An 18,444-nucleotide genomic window follows, 5' to 3' on the forward strand; every position below is an offset into this window, starting at 1 on the left:
TGCTGCACATCTGCTCTTCACTGACCTTCAGATAAATTAAACATCTGAGTTATACAGGCTCCAAAGGGAGTCCCATCCAGTCCTCAAAAGAAAATAAATAAAACAATAATTTAATTAAAATTATTCCCAGGTTCTTTGGTGTATTTTTTGTTAATGCTGAGAAGTAGGAGAATCTGGTGGTGTATGAGTACAATCCATGATAGTTCCAAATGCTCAAAAACTAGGATTTTGCTGCCTGATTCACTTCAACATCCCATCTTTGTGGCTAAAAACTGCAAAACCTATGGTAACTGAAACACATTTTATAGGGGTGGTCTAAGACTATTCAATTTCTAGTTTATTAAATAAAATTGGTAATTTACAAAGGCCAGTAAAGAATTTATGTACCATGGGTGTGCTACTTGTAGAGTTCAAAACTGTAATTTCCCTCTATGTTTTTTTTGCTCCATTTCCTTCACATCCATTGCACATCTGACCTAAACTGTCCTTAAGTGCCTGTTTATAATTACCTGGGGTATTTTGTGCAATGACTGGAGGATTGCAATAGGAGAGGGAGAGGAATTGGCCAGTAAAATTAAACCACAGTTTATACTTGCAAGTGTCACTTCTCTCATGAGTATTAATTCCACCGGCAAAACAAACCCTAAGATATCCAGTATTTGAAGGAAAATATTTAATTTAACCTTCTGCCAAATATACTGAAATTAAAATGTACTGTACTAACAGACTTTAGAACTCATTTCCACATGATGAACATCTCTAGCATAAATGAAATGTATCAGTAAATCAGTTCATTTGGACTGAGTTGCAGTGCCCACAAGGACAAAAGTCCTCCTGACTTTTCCCAAATTCATAGAGCTTTCCCAGTTACTTAAAGCAATCCAAAAGTATTAATTCTTTTTCCAAAATTAAATAAATGAAAGGATTTACCTTTAAACAAATAACATTATAGTCCAAAAGGGTGGTTAGTTATGAGGACAGGTAAGTCTTTAGCAGAAGGCAGCCACAACCTTGAAATTTGGCAAGAAGAGTTGATACCTACTTTACTTAGATTAATAATAATAAAAAAAAAAGGTAAGAAAAAAAGAAAAAAAAAACCAACCCCAAACCCTTTGAAGGCTGCAATGCAAGTACTCTATTTCTCCAATGTACTGGGTATGCTGACCTTACACATACCATACCATACAGTAGTATTTTACTTTCAAGTTAATTTAAGCATCAAATTTCACTCAAATTTCCATTGCAAAACTTTCACTAAGGTTAATGAATATTTAAAGAAAGAACACAAAAATGTCTTACAATGCCCAATCATGAACAGAGTATGAGTGAATTTTAAAAAAAGTCACATTACTTCACTAACAGAACAACTCCACTTTTCTCCCCTAACTTACCTTCCAAGACCTGAGCTGGTTTCGAGTTCTGCGAGCCTCTTCCAGCACAGACAGAATCTCCCAGGGAAGGAGCTTCCCTGTCCTACTGCTGGATGTTGGGGACATCGCAGAACCCCCAGCACAGGCCATGGCAGATGAAACACTTCCCCTCTAAGGGCCTGCCAGCACAGGGACTGTGTTACTGAGTTAGGATCACAATGGCCTTGGCTACACAGTTAAATAACTGGACAGGACTGGACAACATGAGCAGTCAAGACACCCTTGTCCCATCTACAGCAGCACTTCCACAGCTGCTGTAGCCCACTCAGCCGCCTCAGTGTTGACTCGGAATGCCAATTTTCCTTAGTGCCAAAGCACATTTTACCTTTAGCTTCTTTTAAGAGATCCTCCCTGTTCACACCCGAGCAGTTCTGCCCGAAGTGGCCAGCACACACAAGCACAGGTACACACATTCTTATAGGATGTAAACTATGACTAATTCACATTCCACTGTATCAATCCGTAAATACTTTTGTTTTCCTTTTTTTTTTTTTTATATAAAAACAATGGCATCAGATTCTCAGCAATAAGTATAAGAAAGATGAATCCTTGACTACACTCAACCATTTATGAAATCGCCTTTCAAACAAAGGAAACATATGCAAAAAATCCGTGTATTTGATAAAGTCAACTTAATATAACAAAAAGTGAAATATGCTTATTAAAAGTGTCCTTATATAAAAATGGTCTTGCAATGTACAGTAAAATGCAATACAAATTATTGTTGGTTATCTCTTCCCACCCAGTAACTAAACCAGCTATTGTCCCATGAACTCCTGGAGCAGGAGCGTTGCCGTGCCTACACGTTCTCCAGGTTGTAGGCCTGGCGGATGTTCAGCGTGTCGCGCAGCATCAGGTCCCGCAGGCGCCACAGCGCGTCGGCCATGGTGGTGTGAGCCCCTTTGCTCTTCAACCAGTGCGAGGGCAGGCGGCTCTCCTGCTCCTTGGACAGGTGCACGTCTCGTCTCCGTGCTGCGAAATCCAAGACATGCTCCAGTTACCTGATGCAATCTGACACCAGGCCAGCGTGTAATGAGCCTATGAAGATGTATCAAGTCCTGCAGGTTGGCCTGCAGCTTCTCAGAGATGGCTTAATAATATTTGAGAGGCGGCTCTTCAGGTGTGTTTTGTAAAGCAAAGGTTTTAATAAAAGAGAAAATAACAAACGATACCAAAACAAAACAAAAGCCGGGCGGAGGTGTCAGAGAAGCATCTGACACCTGGCTAAGACACCCCAAAAAGCCCTGAGTGCCTCTGTGCTCCTTCTTAAGTACTCAGTGTTTTAGGAGGGCTTTTGGCGTGCTGCTCAGTAGAAACACTATACTTCCGAGGAGCAGCTAAAAGATCCAACAGGTTTCTCTGTGCTGGCACTGAGCCAGTGCCAATGAGCAGGGCATGGAGGATTCTGACTTAGCTTCCCTATATGTTCAGAGGTAAACCAAAACTCTTCTCCTTACACAGAATCATTTGCTTGTGTGTGGGAAATGCATTGCAACAATTACCTACTGGTTTGTTCTAGAAAAAGGCAAATACAACTCTACAATAAGATACTCTACTTCTGCTCTTAACTGAAGCCCATACCATTGATTCTTAGGTTTATACAACACTGCTGGAATTTGTCCATGGATAACATATATATTCTCAGTCTGTTGCTTTGTCTTTAGGAATTAATTGCACGTTCATATTTTAATAGGCAAACAGCAGATTTATTTCGCATTTTCTATCAAAGCAAAAGTAACGGGTTACAAGGAACCCAAAGCCTTACCTGCAAGGGTCTGGTCCCACTTGCTGATGCTGTTGGACTCAGCGCTGAGCCCCTCAATGTATTTCAGGTAGGCTTCGGAATGGAGGAGCCTCTGTGTCTTTGGTGGAGGGGAGACGAACATGGGCGTGCTGGGCTGCTGCAGGACGGGCTGGCTGGCGGGGCTCTGCCCGGGGTACGGCGGGGGCGCCTGCTGGCCCGGCGGGCCCAGGATCCCCATCTGGAAGGCAAAGCCAGCCACGGTCACGCCACAGAGCTCACACGGGGGCACTGCAGGGAACACCCCGGCCTTGGGGCATCCTCACGCAAGGGAGTTTCAATGAGGTTACGTGCAAAAGCCTAAGAAAATTTCCCTGGAGATGCACGCTTTGACCAGGGGATGCATAGAGAGAGGAAACCAACCATTCATACTCAACAGAGATTGTTCATATTTCTGATTTATGTAAATATACTCTGGTTATCATCACCATATCTCTTCTCTCCTAACCTTAATTACACCTTTTATCTCCTTTTTACTTCATGTTTTCTCTAATTTGATCTGAAATATTGTGGTCTGTGAAGTTCAAAATTTAAAACATCCAAACTGACACAGATCCTTGGACAACTGGGTTATTTCCACAGAATCGCTGTCAGGCAAAAATCTCAGGCAGGAAAATTCCCAGTCACACAGAAGAATTCCTACCACTGTGATTAACCAGCAGTACTGGGAACTCTTAGCACAGACATCCCATGGTCTGGAATAACTCAAGGTCATGACATCAACACTTTACCACTTAACTTCAGGTACTCATAGAATCACAGAACGGTTTGGGTTGAAAGAAGCCTTAAAGCTCATCCCATTCCAACCCCTTGCCATGTGCACAGACACCTTCCACTAGACTAGGTCACTCCAAGCCCCATCCAACCAGGCCCTGAACGACTCCAGGGGTGGGGCAGTCACAGCTTCTCCTGTGTCAGTGCTTCTGAATAAAACCTTCTTCCCAGCATCTAACCTAAACCTCTCCTCTTTTAATTTAAAACCATTCCCCTCCATCCTACCACTATCTGCCCATGCACAGCCACTCTCCCTCCCTTTCTTTATGCCTTCAAGCCAAAACAACATTTCTCTCGATGATGCAAAAATTTAGTCAATAAATTTGGAAATGTTCTGAACAGTTAATCTGCATTAATCACTGAGAAGAAACATCAGATCATCAGTTACCCAGCTCACAAATTCTGAGCTTCCAATGAACATCTGCTTAACCAGTTTGTGAAATATGAGTATTTTTTACCTACTCATCAAGAGCCGATAAAATGGGCAGTGTCCTCTCTGTGTCACAAAGCATGCAAAACCTAAACTATCAGCAGTTTCACAGTATGCTGAAATGAAATGAATTTAGTAGAAAACTAAGACAAAACACTGCCATGTTTATACTGAAGTTACCTCACTGGACAAACTTCCTGAGTGTAACAATTCAACCATCAAATACAGGCATACTCTCTGAGTATGAGATATTAACTGGCTCTAAACACATCAGAACACTTCATTTCTGTTCTCCCTGCGAAAGCTATGTGCATCCCTGCATGTCTGAACTGGGATGTTGCTCAAATGCCAATTCTGAGCCTTAGAGCCTCATAAATAATGCAAAAATGACTCACCTGCTGTCCAAAAGGACTCGCTCCTGGTGCTGGAGTGCCTACCATAGGGGACACATTTTGGCCTATAACACCTATATTCCAAAATATAAAATAATTAGTCTTACTTCAGAGCAGTGACAAATACCTCTTTGGTCTTCTACAGTAAGAACTTATACTTTGGTATCATTGCTCACAGTTATTTTAAGTAGATGCACAACATTCAAATATTCCCCTCGCCCCCATAAAAAACTCCACAAGTTTCTGAATGAAAAAAAAAAAAAAAAAAAGCCAACATGACAACTACCAAACACTGGTATGTGGCCTGTTGAATTACTTTAATTTGAGAAACACAAAGTGAATAGGTTTTGCTTTTCAGGTTTTTTTCATGTTACTTAGCAATTGCCTGACAGCATCTTCTCATTTATAATATATATCTTTGGCTTGACAGGATCTTCCTGAAGTCCTTTCCTTTAAGAAAGGAAATGCTAATCTGCTTTAGCAACACTTAATATTTCCTTGTTTTCAGTTTTGTAAAATACAGCAGGATGAAATTCAGGCCTTTGCACAATTCTGTTAGGTCTCACTAATACAAAATGCAACTTGCCGGTTAAGCTTCAAGAGCTTTAAGGCTGTTTCAGCTTTAAACAGCCTGAATGTTTGAAACCAATGTAAAAAATAAAAGCTGTTTTCCTCAAGCATATTGGGACTATTCCCTACTGCACAGAATGCAGCACAACCGTGTCAGTCTCACATACAAAAGTGTACAGATCTAAATCAGAGTCATGCAGTTCCTGACATTTTACATACAGCTGCTCTGGTCTGAAAAAAATGAAAGTTATGTGTGCTGCTGCTTTTCTTTCTGTTTGTGCCACTTCTCGTGTTCATTCATTGCAAAAGCTGCAGACTAACTGTGCTCTTCCTGAGGGTTTAATTTACAGGAGTTAAATGCACGATCTCTGTATCAGCGATCAAAGGATGTGCCACTGGGGTTCACTCACTAAAGCGTTTCCAAATGCACTTTCCATTTGATCACAGCTCCCATTTTACATGTGTCTATACCAACAGTATGTCAGAAGTTGGGAAAAAACACTGCTAACGCAAGCTGTGGAATTATTTTTAGTCCAGAGGGAAGGGGTCTGGAGGAGAGCACCCTCCCAATTCCCAGTACCAGAGCACAGCTTCACCCTTAACCTGCCGTGCCCAGCTGAGCTCCACTTCACGGGTGGCCTCCGCTCCCAGACATTGTTTCTTTGCTAATCCACATCCCGTCAGTTTTGAACACAAACACCCAGCCCACCGAAGTGGGAACAGCCCTCGGGAGGGATGCGCTGTCCTGGATTCACCTCCCACACGTGCGGCTGACGTGTGCCAAGTGGCACCGCACGGCTTTTGTCCTGCTCCCTCTAGGTGCCGTGGCAGGGAGCGGTGCACTCCAGCCAAGCTGCACGTGGAATGCTGATGGATTTCATAAACACCAGGCAAGCAAACGGGAACTCCCCGATGAAAATGGTTTATGTACAGATAAAACTCTTAACAGGGCTTCTGCTAAACAAGATTGCAAGGGGTAGGGGGAGGCAAATGAGACCATTTTGTCCACAGCTTGTTTGCAGCTGAACAGAGGGATGGCACATCTTTTTCACAGGCACATGAGTTATCAGAGGTAAAAAATGAATCAGCAGGAAACAGGATCAGAGGGCAGATTAATGTTTTTCCCCTTAATTGGGACACATTAATGGCATTAACATCGGTAAAATGCTTGTTTCATTTAAGCCTCACTTTTCACCAGAAGTGTGGCAAAAACGTAGCAAATGCAGCAGAAATGCTCTCAGAAATCGACTGAAAATTTGGCCACAGAGAATACTGAATTCACCTTTTCCCTACATGTTTCCAGTCACTGTTCTATCAGCAAGCTTTAATCTAAGCACTGTTTTACAGTAACATATCAGTGCCCCAGTGACCAAGGAGTCTTACATGACCAGGCTTATTTCAGTGCAGTCTGACATTAACTCACTGGAAAAGACTTTGGTAAGGAATGAGAACAAGAAATTTCATATATAAGCCCACTTCAAATAAGAAAAGGATGAGCGTAGAGATGCTGTTCAAATGACATAAGGATATGAACAGGCCGATTTCAGATTTTCACACCTCTGACAAGCTCAAGCACAATCATTGAAGTTTTTTTGGCTGGAGCTAAACTCCTGCTGGAGCAGCACCAAGTTCCTCCAGTACCCTTTCCCTGAGGGCTTGCTGGACACGCTCTTGTGTCAGTGTTTTGCACATCCCTCATCTTCAGCAGCGCTGCTGCTCACAAACCAAAGCCACGACCAGAACGAGCTGCGGAGAACTCCTGTAACAATGGGTTAAACCAAGTACATGACAATGATACAAAGAGGGAATGAGGATGAGGTTCTTACCGGGTGGTGGGATGCCTGGGATGCCTGGCATACCTGGCGGGAGTTGGTGGGGTGGGGGCACCCCTGGGTGAAGTGGCTGCATGCTGCCCATGCTAACAATGCCATCAACTGGGCCCTGCAAAGGTGGCAGCACCGGTGGATAGCCACTTATCATGCCTTGAAGGACACAATAAATTTCAAACATGCATCAATAACATGCAATATGGTCTACACAGTATGCACAGACATGCACTATCCACACACACACTCACACACAAAAAAAGCACCTTTAGTACAGCAAGACAACGCTACAATTAGTATCTTGCAAAAAAAACAACAACAAAAAAAAGGAACAAAAGCTAAAAAAAAAAGCTGTAAATATGAAACACTATACTTTTGATGAATTAGTATTTAGTGTATTTGTATGTTTCTCACCGGGCAATAAATGTTGAATACTCAGATATGTTAACACAAGGAATAAATTCAGCCACCATTAAATGTTACTAATGCAAGCAGTTTTAATACAGCTTAAAGCTCTGCCATCTGCATACAGATTACAAACACAACACTGACTGGCCAGCCCCACAGCCCTGCTCCGTGGGCTAGTTCAGAGGCCACAAAAATAAAACCCCAGACATTTTCCTGCAGTACACATGCCAAACTGATGCACAAAAGCCCTACAACATTCACAATACTTGAAACTAATGGCAGTGATGGGTGATTTTTATTAAACCATCTCCACTATGAACTAAGGCAGTAACAAATTTTAAACTTGGGTTTAAAGTAACTTACACTCATGGCATTATATTGAAGTGAAAGCAGCTACCTGCAGTCCCTCACAGAATATCACTGTCCATGTCTGCAAGGTGTCTTTAGAGGAGAATCAGTGACACTGCAAACACTGTGTCGTGCTGCTGCTCAAAAATTTAGTTTTCTGCACATGAGGGAAGAAAATTGAGAGCTTTCTCTGGCTTTGGCTCAGATTTCTGCTATCTGTGTAGTGAACCTACACAGTATAACTGCACTACACTCGTTGGGCCCTGGAATGTTTAATTTAAATGGATGCATTGCCAGGTAAGCAAGGAAAGGGGTTGGAAAGACAGTGAAAAGATGACAGAGGACAGAAGCAGGTCTAGAGAGATGAGGTAAGTTAGAAATGCAGATTTTCTGGGGCTTCTATAGTCTGCTCGAAGAAACCACCAAGTTGTTGCCACACTCCCTGTAATTCATAAAGGAACTTTCAAAACAGAGATTTCTGGAATGAGACTGGCCAAAAACTCTCATCAGTTCTGACTGAGAACAAAGCTGTCACAAGCTCAGGGTCGAAACAGGAGGAGCAGCTCCAAAATAAAAGCTAAACCTGTCACTTCCTCAGGATGTTACAGAAGTGAGAAACCTCTAATCCCAAAAGCTTGACATGGAGAAAATGCCAAGCAAATAAAGAACTCATCTCCCTCGAGCCTTCATTTTCCACAGGGCACCTAGACTGACAGGTGCAATATGCTGTAGGTACCTATTTCAAATATCTGGAACCTTATCTGTAGCTCTTTATTACAGGGAAATCTCTATTTCCAACGGAGAAAGGAAAAGAAGAAACACAACAAAAGCCTGCTTGGCAGAAAGAGCTTTCACACTGTAGCCACTGCCTGGTACTTCCAGTGCACCCCGAGCTGCTGACACATCTTCAGTGCCGTTAATGCCCTTCTGAAGCTTTAAAACAAACAAACAAAAAGCTCTCCAAGGAATCAAACCCATTTTTATCAATCATGGAAGCTTAGCTCTACATTTCCAATTAAAATACTCAACAACTGGCTAATAAAGGTGCCATCAAATCTCCATGAGAAATCAGTTCTTGTCGCTCAGTCCAAGTAAGAGCAGCATTTTCTTACCCCATGTATGAATTGCAAACTTTTATTTTAAATTAGCAAACATGGCCAAACTATTTCCAGCTCCCACAACTGTGATTTAGGATGTCTTTGAAATTACTTGTTCTCCTGATTTTTATTATAGCAACCTAAGATTAAGTAAACTTTTGCAATACCTAAATGCAGAAGACACTGAAGTGCTGCACACTAAGAGAAACACATCTCAGAAGGCTTCCAGATTCCCTGGCCCTGTGGGCCATAAAGAAGTTCTGTGATGGAGAAGCTCTCTGAACTAGAGAAAAGCAATCCAAGGACGGAGGAGGATGTGAAAGAGGCCCAAACAGAACAAGATACTTCCAAGGAGGACTTGTGAAAACCAAAAGACGGTATTTTTCAAGTGGGCCACGAAAGTAGAAAGAGTTTAGAAGGATCTCTTCCATCATCTATTTTAAGGAAGAATTTCCCAAAGCCAAAGCGAAGAGCCTTGAGTGTTGATCTGCTTGAATAAGATAATGGCCTGAAATTGAAGTTTGCTGTCACAGGAAATAAGGTAGCATGTGTAGTTGGCAGAATGTACATTTTTGGGGAAGTTTTAAGGAAGTGTTAACAGCAAGTATTACTGCCCACCAACACCTGCCTCTGAAAATTGGAAAAGTGACTCAGTGCCAAAATATCCCAAGAACCAAACTAAGAAAACACAACCACAAGAGGATGGTATTTCTACATATTCTAGATCAAAGTAAATTATTCACAAAAGAGATCAGCACTGGGAAACTCTTTTTTTCCCCCCTCCTTTTTCTTAATATATGCACAGGTAAGTGTACACACACACACACACACACACAAACATACACCAACTGCAAACAGTTCAGAGGGAAATTACCACAAACAGAGTGAAAAAAAGCCAAAAGAAAAATGCAACTCGGTGTAAACAAATGCCTTGCAACCTGGAGATCATGAACCAACTAGAGAAATGTGCCTTCAGTTAAACATCCATGCAGCCTATTTACTGAGAGGGGTTTAGAGATCGTGATGAAAAAACGCTCCAGGCTGTCAGCTCGAAATAAGGCCACAGCCTATGAGATGAGAAAGAAAAAGAAAAATGACAAAAGAATAAATGGAATAATTGGAATGTCTTAAGGGAAAGTTAAAAAGACCCCGAAACTCAAACCAAAACCTCTCCAAATACTCATTTTTATCTACTTGGCACTATTTTGACCTTGACTGAAGCAATTTCTTATTTTAATTAGAAACTGGGGAAGGAAAACAACCTATCAGGTCACACCTAATTAAGTTTCTCACCCATGTATGGCTGATTTCCATACAAGACTCTTCGGCGGACTACATCGTCTTCAGATCTGATCCTGAAATACTTACTCCGAGCATACTCCCTATGAAATCAAGCCGGATTACAACTGGTAACGAGCTCAACACCCAGCAACAGGGACCTCGTGGAAGAGTTCTCCAAGCTCAGTTCTATTCTGAAAAATAACCTGATAAAACCAGCAATGTCGTCATTTCGTCTTTGTTTCTGCAACGGCTCTACAACCTGGTCTGCTCTGCTTACCAGCGCCCTAAGAGGCAACTCTACTAAGCTTTAGTTTGGATTTAAAATCTGGGTTAGACCCTGTTGGCCTCTCACCTCCCTGACAATTAAACCCCCAACGATCTCCCTCCTGCTTTACCACTGCCACAGATGCTGCACGCGCTAGGAGCCCTGTCGAGCCGCTGCCCTCCTGGCCCAGCAGGGCGAAAGGTGAGCTCTGCGAGGCAGAGCGAATAACCACGACTGCACACCGCCAGGACGGGAGCGCTGCACGAGGAGCGCCCTGCTTCCCTGCATCCTCCACAGGCTGCTCTCCGCCGGAGCGAGCGGCGCCGGCCGCCGCTGCGCTAGGCGCGCTCATCACGAAGAAGGACTCAAGAGCCGGGAGCTTTCGCTTCCAACGTGACCCAAGAGAGTGTTCGGAGTTATGAAGGGGGTTGATAAAGTGGATGAGGAAAAAATGGTCATAGCTCCTACGTTTTACCTGCAACGGGTGTCAACTGCTGATTGAGCATTCCCATTGGTGTTGGTGGCGGCACCACCCCCATAAGAGCCCCGACAGGAGTGCCTGCCCGGGGGGAGGAATTCTGCTGCTGTGCTGCTCGCTCTCTCTCCTGCTGCTCAGCAACTTTAGCTGCCCGCTCTGTAAAAGTATTTTAGATTTTCAGTTCTGTTTCGTAACCCAGACTTGCAAAATATTATCTGTTCATTAAAAAGGACTAGAGTCAGACACTGGCATAGTTTAAGTCAAATATAAAGTAGAACAGATGAATCTTTTTTTTTTTTAATACAGCATATGATTTGATTTCATGTGGCTGCAGCTAAGACTTTTAGAGAACGTTTCATGAAAAATATTCCACAAAGTTTCATCTCTTTCTTTAAAAAAATAAAATAAAATAAAATAAATAATTAACTTAAAAAAAATTTAAAAGAACAAATTTGATGATAATAACACCAACATGAAGCAGCAGTCCAGCACTAGGCTCGGCCCGCACTAGGACATAGCAAAACATTCCCTGTTTTGCCACCACTGGCTCAGCCAAACCAGCTGCAGCCCAGGCCAGCAGCTCTTGGGTGGATCCTCTACCAGCTGGGGAATTGAAGCCCCACATCTGCCAGGTGTGCCCTAAAGGATGCTGCAAAGAGCAGACAGCAGTGCCAGCTGGTGGCACGGTCATTTGTGGGCTCCCCGTGTATTTTTCTACTGACACAGCTGATAAGTGGTGGCAAAATCGGGGAGCATTTGTAAAGTTTCCCTAGTGCATATTGGTCCTAAGTTTTTGGAATATAACAAGCAGCAGTTTGATAAACCAAAAATATTCTTCTCTGCCTCTGTCATTTCCCCTTTTGGTCCCCTATGAGTTTGGGGTTTTTTTTGTTTTTTTTTTCTGAAGATGTCTAACTCACATTGTGTTGCTCACTGGAGGTCATGTGTGTCCTTTGTACGATGAATCTGGTCATTATCTCAATCAAGTCTCTCACTGTGACTGCAAGAACAAAACATCTACTGCAGGGTAATCTGACCAGAGGACAATTTTATATTAAGGGAGGGGCAAAGGGTCATGGGAAGAAAGAAAAAAAACAAAAGCCAAGCAAACAAAAAAGGAGAAATACTGATTGCCCACTCCAGGTGCTTCGGGGGCATGTAAGTTCCTGCTTTCTTTATTCTGAATGTTGTGTCTGACTGGCACAATGAGGAACAAGGAAGAATAAATGGATGCAGGATACATCTCCAGCAATTTTTAACAGTGAATGCAGGGCTATGAGTTCTCTTGCAGTTGGTGAAAGATGGAAGTTGCCACTAAACCAGCAATCAAGGTCCTCTGTCAAAAGAAGGCTAAGAAGAAGTTCATCAAGGAGATTAAGTTAAGCATCCTGCCAGTGTTACTCACTTCCTCTAGGACATGACTTTGAATATCTATCACACTTTTGACTCCTCTAAAACTTGTCTGTGCAGCTTCTAGCACTAATTCCATACACTCAAAGACCAGTTTCATTTCCAAAGGCATTTCCTTCCTTCTTCCCACTTCTGCAATTTCAGGGAGTGATGACGACGCAGAGGAAGTCCTACATTTAATACAGGCAACTCAGATGCAGTTGAGCACAAATTACACAAGATATTTAAAGGTAGGTCCTGAAGCAGAGAAATGAGAAAAATCCTCTCCAGAGCACAGCAAGCACTTCGGGAAAAGATGAAGCAGTTGTTCTGACTCTCACCTACTTTTGGCCAGCTAAAAAACAAAAAATGGTCAGATGAAAGCAAAAGAGACACTCTGATGAATGAGAAATTACTGTTAAGTGTTCAGCTTTATCAGACTTCAGAGTGCTGAGGTTTGAAGAAGGACCTGATGTAGGACAATACTCAAGTCTTACCTAACCCCTACCCATGCCCTGACTGCCACAGAAGTAACAAATGGAATAACACTGCCAAAGGGAACTGGAGGAGGTATCTGAAAGCTCAGCCTAAAGCATTCGCCCTAATACTCCATAATAAACCCAAATCACATAGGCCAGGACTTGAGATCATTCAAACATTTCCAACACATCTCAAGAGACAGGAAAGAGACCTTCTGCTTTGAACAGAGTTCTTCTTTACAACGGGCCTTTCCCTCAACCCGTTTTATTTTACTTTATATTGCCATGCAGGCACTTCCAACACTGCCTCTTCTTTACTCAATTATTGCTAAAAAACCAACTAATACCCTGCAGAGAAACCAAACAAAAATTTCAGTGGGTCAAAATGGATCTAAAATGCAAACCACTTTTCATCAGAAAATGGAAGGGCCCTTTTTAACTGAGGTTTCAAACCATGCCCACTCCCTGCTCCCTGGTTCACATCCACACCAGGGAACACATCAGCTTTGACTCTTCACAGGGGCAGGAGCGGAGTTTCTCTCCTTTCACACACGGTAAGCAAATACAATTTGGACACTTTGTTACCCCATCCCAACCCCTCCAAACCAAATAAAAGTAAGTCTAGCCTGGGACAGACAGCAAGCCAGGGAAACTGAAGCTCAGACTCCAAAAGCTTTGGAAATTTTTACTCGAGGAGGAAGATTAAAATGGAAGCACACAGACAATCATTAACACGGTGGACAAACAGAGCCCTCCTGCAGAAGTGCAGGACTTTAAGCTGCCCTAAGCGAGGAAGCAGTGACATGCCATCCTCCTGCTGAAGGATGAGACTTTTAAGGAGGGATCTGCCAATAAAAAGATCACACATGCACCTAGAAGGGCGTGAAAGGAAACAGCTACAGAACAAAGTAAGGCCCCGGTAGTGTCACAGAGAACGAGCGTTACCATTTCCCTTTGCAGCATTTGCAGAGCAAACTCGCAGAGCAAAGGGTGCTGCGTTACCCTCCAGGCTGCAGAGAGGTGCTGCTGAAAATTCAGAAAGGACTGTGGTGGCTGAGAGCGGACAGTGACAGCATGCAAGCTTCCAGCCTCAAGATCAGAGCTGCCTTCAAGTTATGAGCGTGCAGAAAATCTATCAAACCTCATTTTCAAAGTTATCATTTAATTGGGCCGTAACTTTCCAGGGTGTTGGAAATGTTCCTATCCAAAGGAGCATTTTCTTTCAGTAATGTTGCATTAATACAGTAGTTAATAGTGTTGACATGCTATTAACTAGAGAAATGACTATGGATGTTAAGCCCGTGTACTTGGCTTGGGTAAGGGCTGGCTGTTAAAGATCAGCTGTATTTTATTTTATTCAAAGAAAAGTTAAAACACAACGATTATTTATCAGAAGGGAGGGAAGGAATGGAAGGAAAGGAGGGAGGGAAGAAAAGGAGGGAGGCAAAGAAAGGAAAGGAGGGAAGGAATTGAGGAAAAGAAGGGAAGAAAGGGACGAAAGACAGGGCTAAAGTATCTCATAATTATGAAATATTCCTAGGCTTACTTCAGGATATGAAATCTCTCGACAAACTCAGTTACAAGAGTTGATTAATACTGTACTGAAAAATAGGTCATATTTACCTCTTAGGCCTCTTAGGACTCTAAGTACTGTTAATAATGAACTTTTCCCCACACCCCTGTAAGCCTTTCTTACCTGCTGCTACAGCTCTCAAGAGCTTCTTGTCCAAAATACCCATCAGTCCTTCCTTAGGGAAACACTGACAAAATATTTTTCCAGCTGACTTCTAGCCCAGGAGCTCCACACCCCTTTACTTCTCTAATTTGTCCCCATTTTCTTGGTCTTTGTTAATTTGGTTATTTGTGGCAAAGACATTTAAATTATCAGTTGTGCTCTACATAACTGAAACAAGCTCTTTGCTCCTCTTCAGCCATCTTTCAATATGAACTTCTCTTTAAAGTATGTCCAGAACACAAACATAAATATTTTCTTTTATTAAACCTGTCACCTGAACAACAGAAAGCGCTGAGAAAGAAAAAAAAGGCAGAAAAGAGTTCAGCATCCCCGTTTTTACTTACCTTCATATTCTGCTTTCTTTGTTGCTTCCAAGTTTCTCCATTCAGTTCCTACAAGTCTGCTGAGCTCTCCAAAGGAGTAGTCTGGGTGCTGAGCTTTAATCACAGCTCTCATCTCGCTGCTAAACAAGATGTACCCACTCATGTTGATCTTCCTTTTTGATCCCTCCTTCTTGGTGCTGCCCTTAACAGACTTGGGAGTGGACTGTGAGAAAAAGCAGTTATGACCACAAGTGTACAAAAGAGAAGGCCAGAAGAGAACAAAAGGAATTGTGTCATGCCACAGATTTCGTCCATCGAGCTCTTCAGAGATGTTGCCAACACAAGTTGAGAAAAATATTTTATTTGCCATTGCACATTTTAGGAAAATGCCTCCCCCACTTCTTCCTTGGCCTTTGCAATCCCTAATCTCCCTCACCCCACCTTCTAAATGTTATTTTGCCTACCAGACCTTCCTTTCTCTCCAGTGTTCATTTCTCATTACATTTCTCCCTGAAAAACCAAAGCCCAGTTTTGTTGATCACTGTTCACCTGCACAACAGATTCACATCATGTTCTTATGTCGATGAGTCACAAAAATTTTTGCTCCTTTGCTTTTCCTACTATGACTGCCCCTCGGTGAGAGCTCCTTGATGTTTTCAGCCACCAAAAACCTGAACCTATTCTCACATCTCTGTACTGAGATACCACAGCTAGAGCCCCTTTTCGAAGGCCCTTCCACCTATATTTGTCACAGAAGACCACAATTCATCCACACTCTGACCAATGAGATCCACAAATGTATCATCACATCAAAACCCTCTGAAAGCCTTTCCTCATACCCCAAACACTACAAATCTGTCACATCTTGAAAAGTGCCATTGTTTCCAAGTACCTGGCGGAGGCAAAAAAGGAAACAAAAATATTTTCACCTGTTTCCTTCCTCTCCTGAAATTCTGACCATGCTACTGACTCCTTCTACTTGCTGCTTCGACCCCACAGTTCAACACTCTCCTCTCAGCTAAAAACAAACTTCTAGTAATACCAAAATGCTTTAAAAGTCTTGCTTATCAATTTAAGCAAGATGAACTGAGGCCCATTTAAATGTGATTCTAAACTTCACTGTACTAACTTGCAATCCACCCTTGAAGCTTTCGCTATGAACCTGAAGACAACTTGTCTGGAGGAGGAGAAGAAAACTCCACACAGGGTTTGGGATGATATACAGGGCAGATTCCATCCTGGCTTCTCGGGCAAGCCCACACTGATGTGGGAAGATGTAGAGCTCTCAAACCAAAAGGAGGGAAATCTAATTATGTGTTTGGCCTCTGAAACATCTGCAGGTAGAGAGCTACAAGTTTGCCAGGTGTTTCAGCCTATATATTCTTGTAACAGTTTTGGTAACAGTAATGTAATGAAAAAGCCTCCCCGCCAGTTTGGAAGGGCAGACAGGACTTGGGAGAAATCATAAGCATTCCAAATCTGGTTCTTGCATTCTCAGTTCTTTTCCATCTCCCATACACACCCCTTAAACAAAAAGTCTTTTCCACTGGAGCCAGATAACTTCGTATTTACTTTCAGACTTGTTAGAAGAAGAAATCAACCAGAGCCCCCTTTTATGCCTTTTCTCAGCCGTATTGCTGAAGCAAAACATGAAGCTGCACATCTTTTTTTTTAAGCACTTTGACTTGATTCACAGCAAACTGCAGCAGGAAAGCATCACCCACCTATCTGCCAAGCCCCCCAATATCACATATTCACTTGATTTCTCTCCTCTTATACTTAGGTGTTGTAAGAGCTTCTTTGTTGACAGAAGAAAAAAAAAAAGTTTAAAAGTTCTGGGGTTTAATGGTTGTTAGATAAAATTCCACTTCCATTGGAATACTCTTCAAGAATTCTCAAGCTGCTTATAAAATTCAGCACGTTAAATGAGAGCAAGGAAAATGCATTTGGTGGTTGCCCACATGGCAAAACATCACATTCAAACCAGGCAAAAGCTTTCAACTTCAGCAACATCCGAAGACATTTCTACCCTGGGATCACATCCTTTCAATGTAATGCAGCGGAAATCCATATTGCTGGTCACAAAAGTGTCTGAAAGTCCCTCCTGTTCCCAGCAGATCATTCCCATTGCCACTTTAAGACTGGCATTACCTTGGATGTGGGAGTGTGGTGACTCAGATAAAGGGTTTAATCCAGCTGCAAACAAACTTTTTTGGTTAGTTGAGTTTCCAGCTTAAGAAGTTCATCGCTCTGCTTCCACACTCAGTTAAACAAATTCCAGGGCTTGTGTAAGAAAATTTATATAAATTACTGTATTATATATTTATTTGAATTTTATATAAAGACGTGATACTTCTGAATAAGTGTCACAGAAAACCTCATTATTAGAAACAACACTAATATATAAAAATATGCCCTGGGTTTTCCTCAGCTGAATGATTTTCTTTAAAAATATTTTAATGGAATGAAACGCTATCACCTGGATATCATACTGGACATGCCAAAATGGTTTCGTGTCATGTACTCAATACACTTGTAAACTTCAGTGTAAATCCTTTGTTTGTATATGATAAAATGTTACTTTCTTCATTTGGATTGGGAAAAGAACGTGGACTATAAAGGTTTAAGGGCTCCTGAAGGAAATTCCTTACCTGTGGTGGAGTATAAGGCATTATATCCAAATCACTGGCTAAAGGGGCCTGAAGCTGAGGCATAGAAGGTGTTTCAGTCATATCACCTTCCTCTTCTCCCATCTCTTCCATGTCCTCATCACCTCCTTCCAACTCAGCAAATTTTGCTTCCAGCTGCTGAATCTTCTTTTCCAGTAGAGGAGATGGCTCTTTCTGAGGAACTATGGGTTTTCTGGAAGGTGGAGGAGGAAGACAAAAAGCAGCTGAGAACAGACTCATACCTTACAGGAGAAAGAGCTTATTTTTGAAGAGAAAATCAGCTTTGCTTTATTTCTGACTGAACAACAGAGAAACAATGGTGACTTGAGATGTGCCTATGCTTCCTTTCAGAACCCTGAGCAAGATTTTGTGTCTATGGCCAGTGTTTCATTTCAGTCACTTGTCAGAAGGATTTTTTATGAGTTAGATGGGGAATTCAATACAAGTACTTCGTTTCTACAATAGAAGGCAGCTTCCTTAGATTTCACATTTTACTTAAGTTAGAACTTAATATATTTATTTCATTAATATGAATGTTCCTTACTCATAATGACCACTTAAGTATTTTCACAATATCCAAGAGAATGTACCAATCTGATAAAGTAATGGCTTTTCTTGAGGTCAGAGGAAGAAAAAGAAAACATCCATTGGTATTAAGACCATAAAAAGACCGATGCTATCTGGATTTCTTCCCTAGAGTGTGGTTATCTGAAATTACACCTCTGATTTCTGTGGGTGTCCTGGCTCAG

At 42.1% G+C, this 18,444-nt stretch overlaps 1 protein-coding gene across 13 annotated transcripts in view; it reads right to left on the reverse strand.

Moving 5' to 3' along the window:
• Positions 1-538: 538 nt before the first annotated feature.
• PBRM1 (polybromo 1) overlaps positions 539-18,444 on the reverse strand; it is a 55,780-nt gene continuing 37,874 nt past the window's right edge. For 8 of the 13 annotated variants that reach the window (XM_040075873.2, XM_040075871.2, XM_058422282.1 and 5 more), the window contains 6 exons: positions 17,678-17,888; positions 15,048-15,249; positions 7,224-7,379; positions 4,831-4,901; positions 3,196-3,412; positions 539-2,402 (listed from right to left, as the gene is read on the reverse strand). In XM_040075873.2, coding sequence (XP_039931807.1) covers positions 2,230-2,402; positions 3,196-3,412; positions 4,831-4,901; positions 7,224-7,379; positions 15,048-15,249; positions 17,678-17,888 — 1,030 coding nt within the window. In that variant the 3' untranslated portion in view covers positions 539-2,229. The remainder of the gene's footprint in view (positions 2,403-3,195; positions 3,413-4,830; positions 4,902-7,223; positions 7,380-15,047; positions 15,250-17,677; positions 17,889-18,444) is intronic. The other 5 variants (XM_058422285.1, XM_040075879.2, XM_058422284.1 and 2 more) reach the window with 1 other exon arrangement.

The sequence above is a fragment of the Hirundo rustica genome, chromosome 12 (genome assembly GCF_015227805.2).
Source record: "Hirundo rustica isolate bHirRus1 chromosome 12, bHirRus1.pri.v3, whole genome shotgun sequence".
NCBI classification, from domain to species: domain Eukaryota; kingdom Metazoa; phylum Chordata; class Aves; order Passeriformes; family Hirundinidae; genus Hirundo; species Hirundo rustica.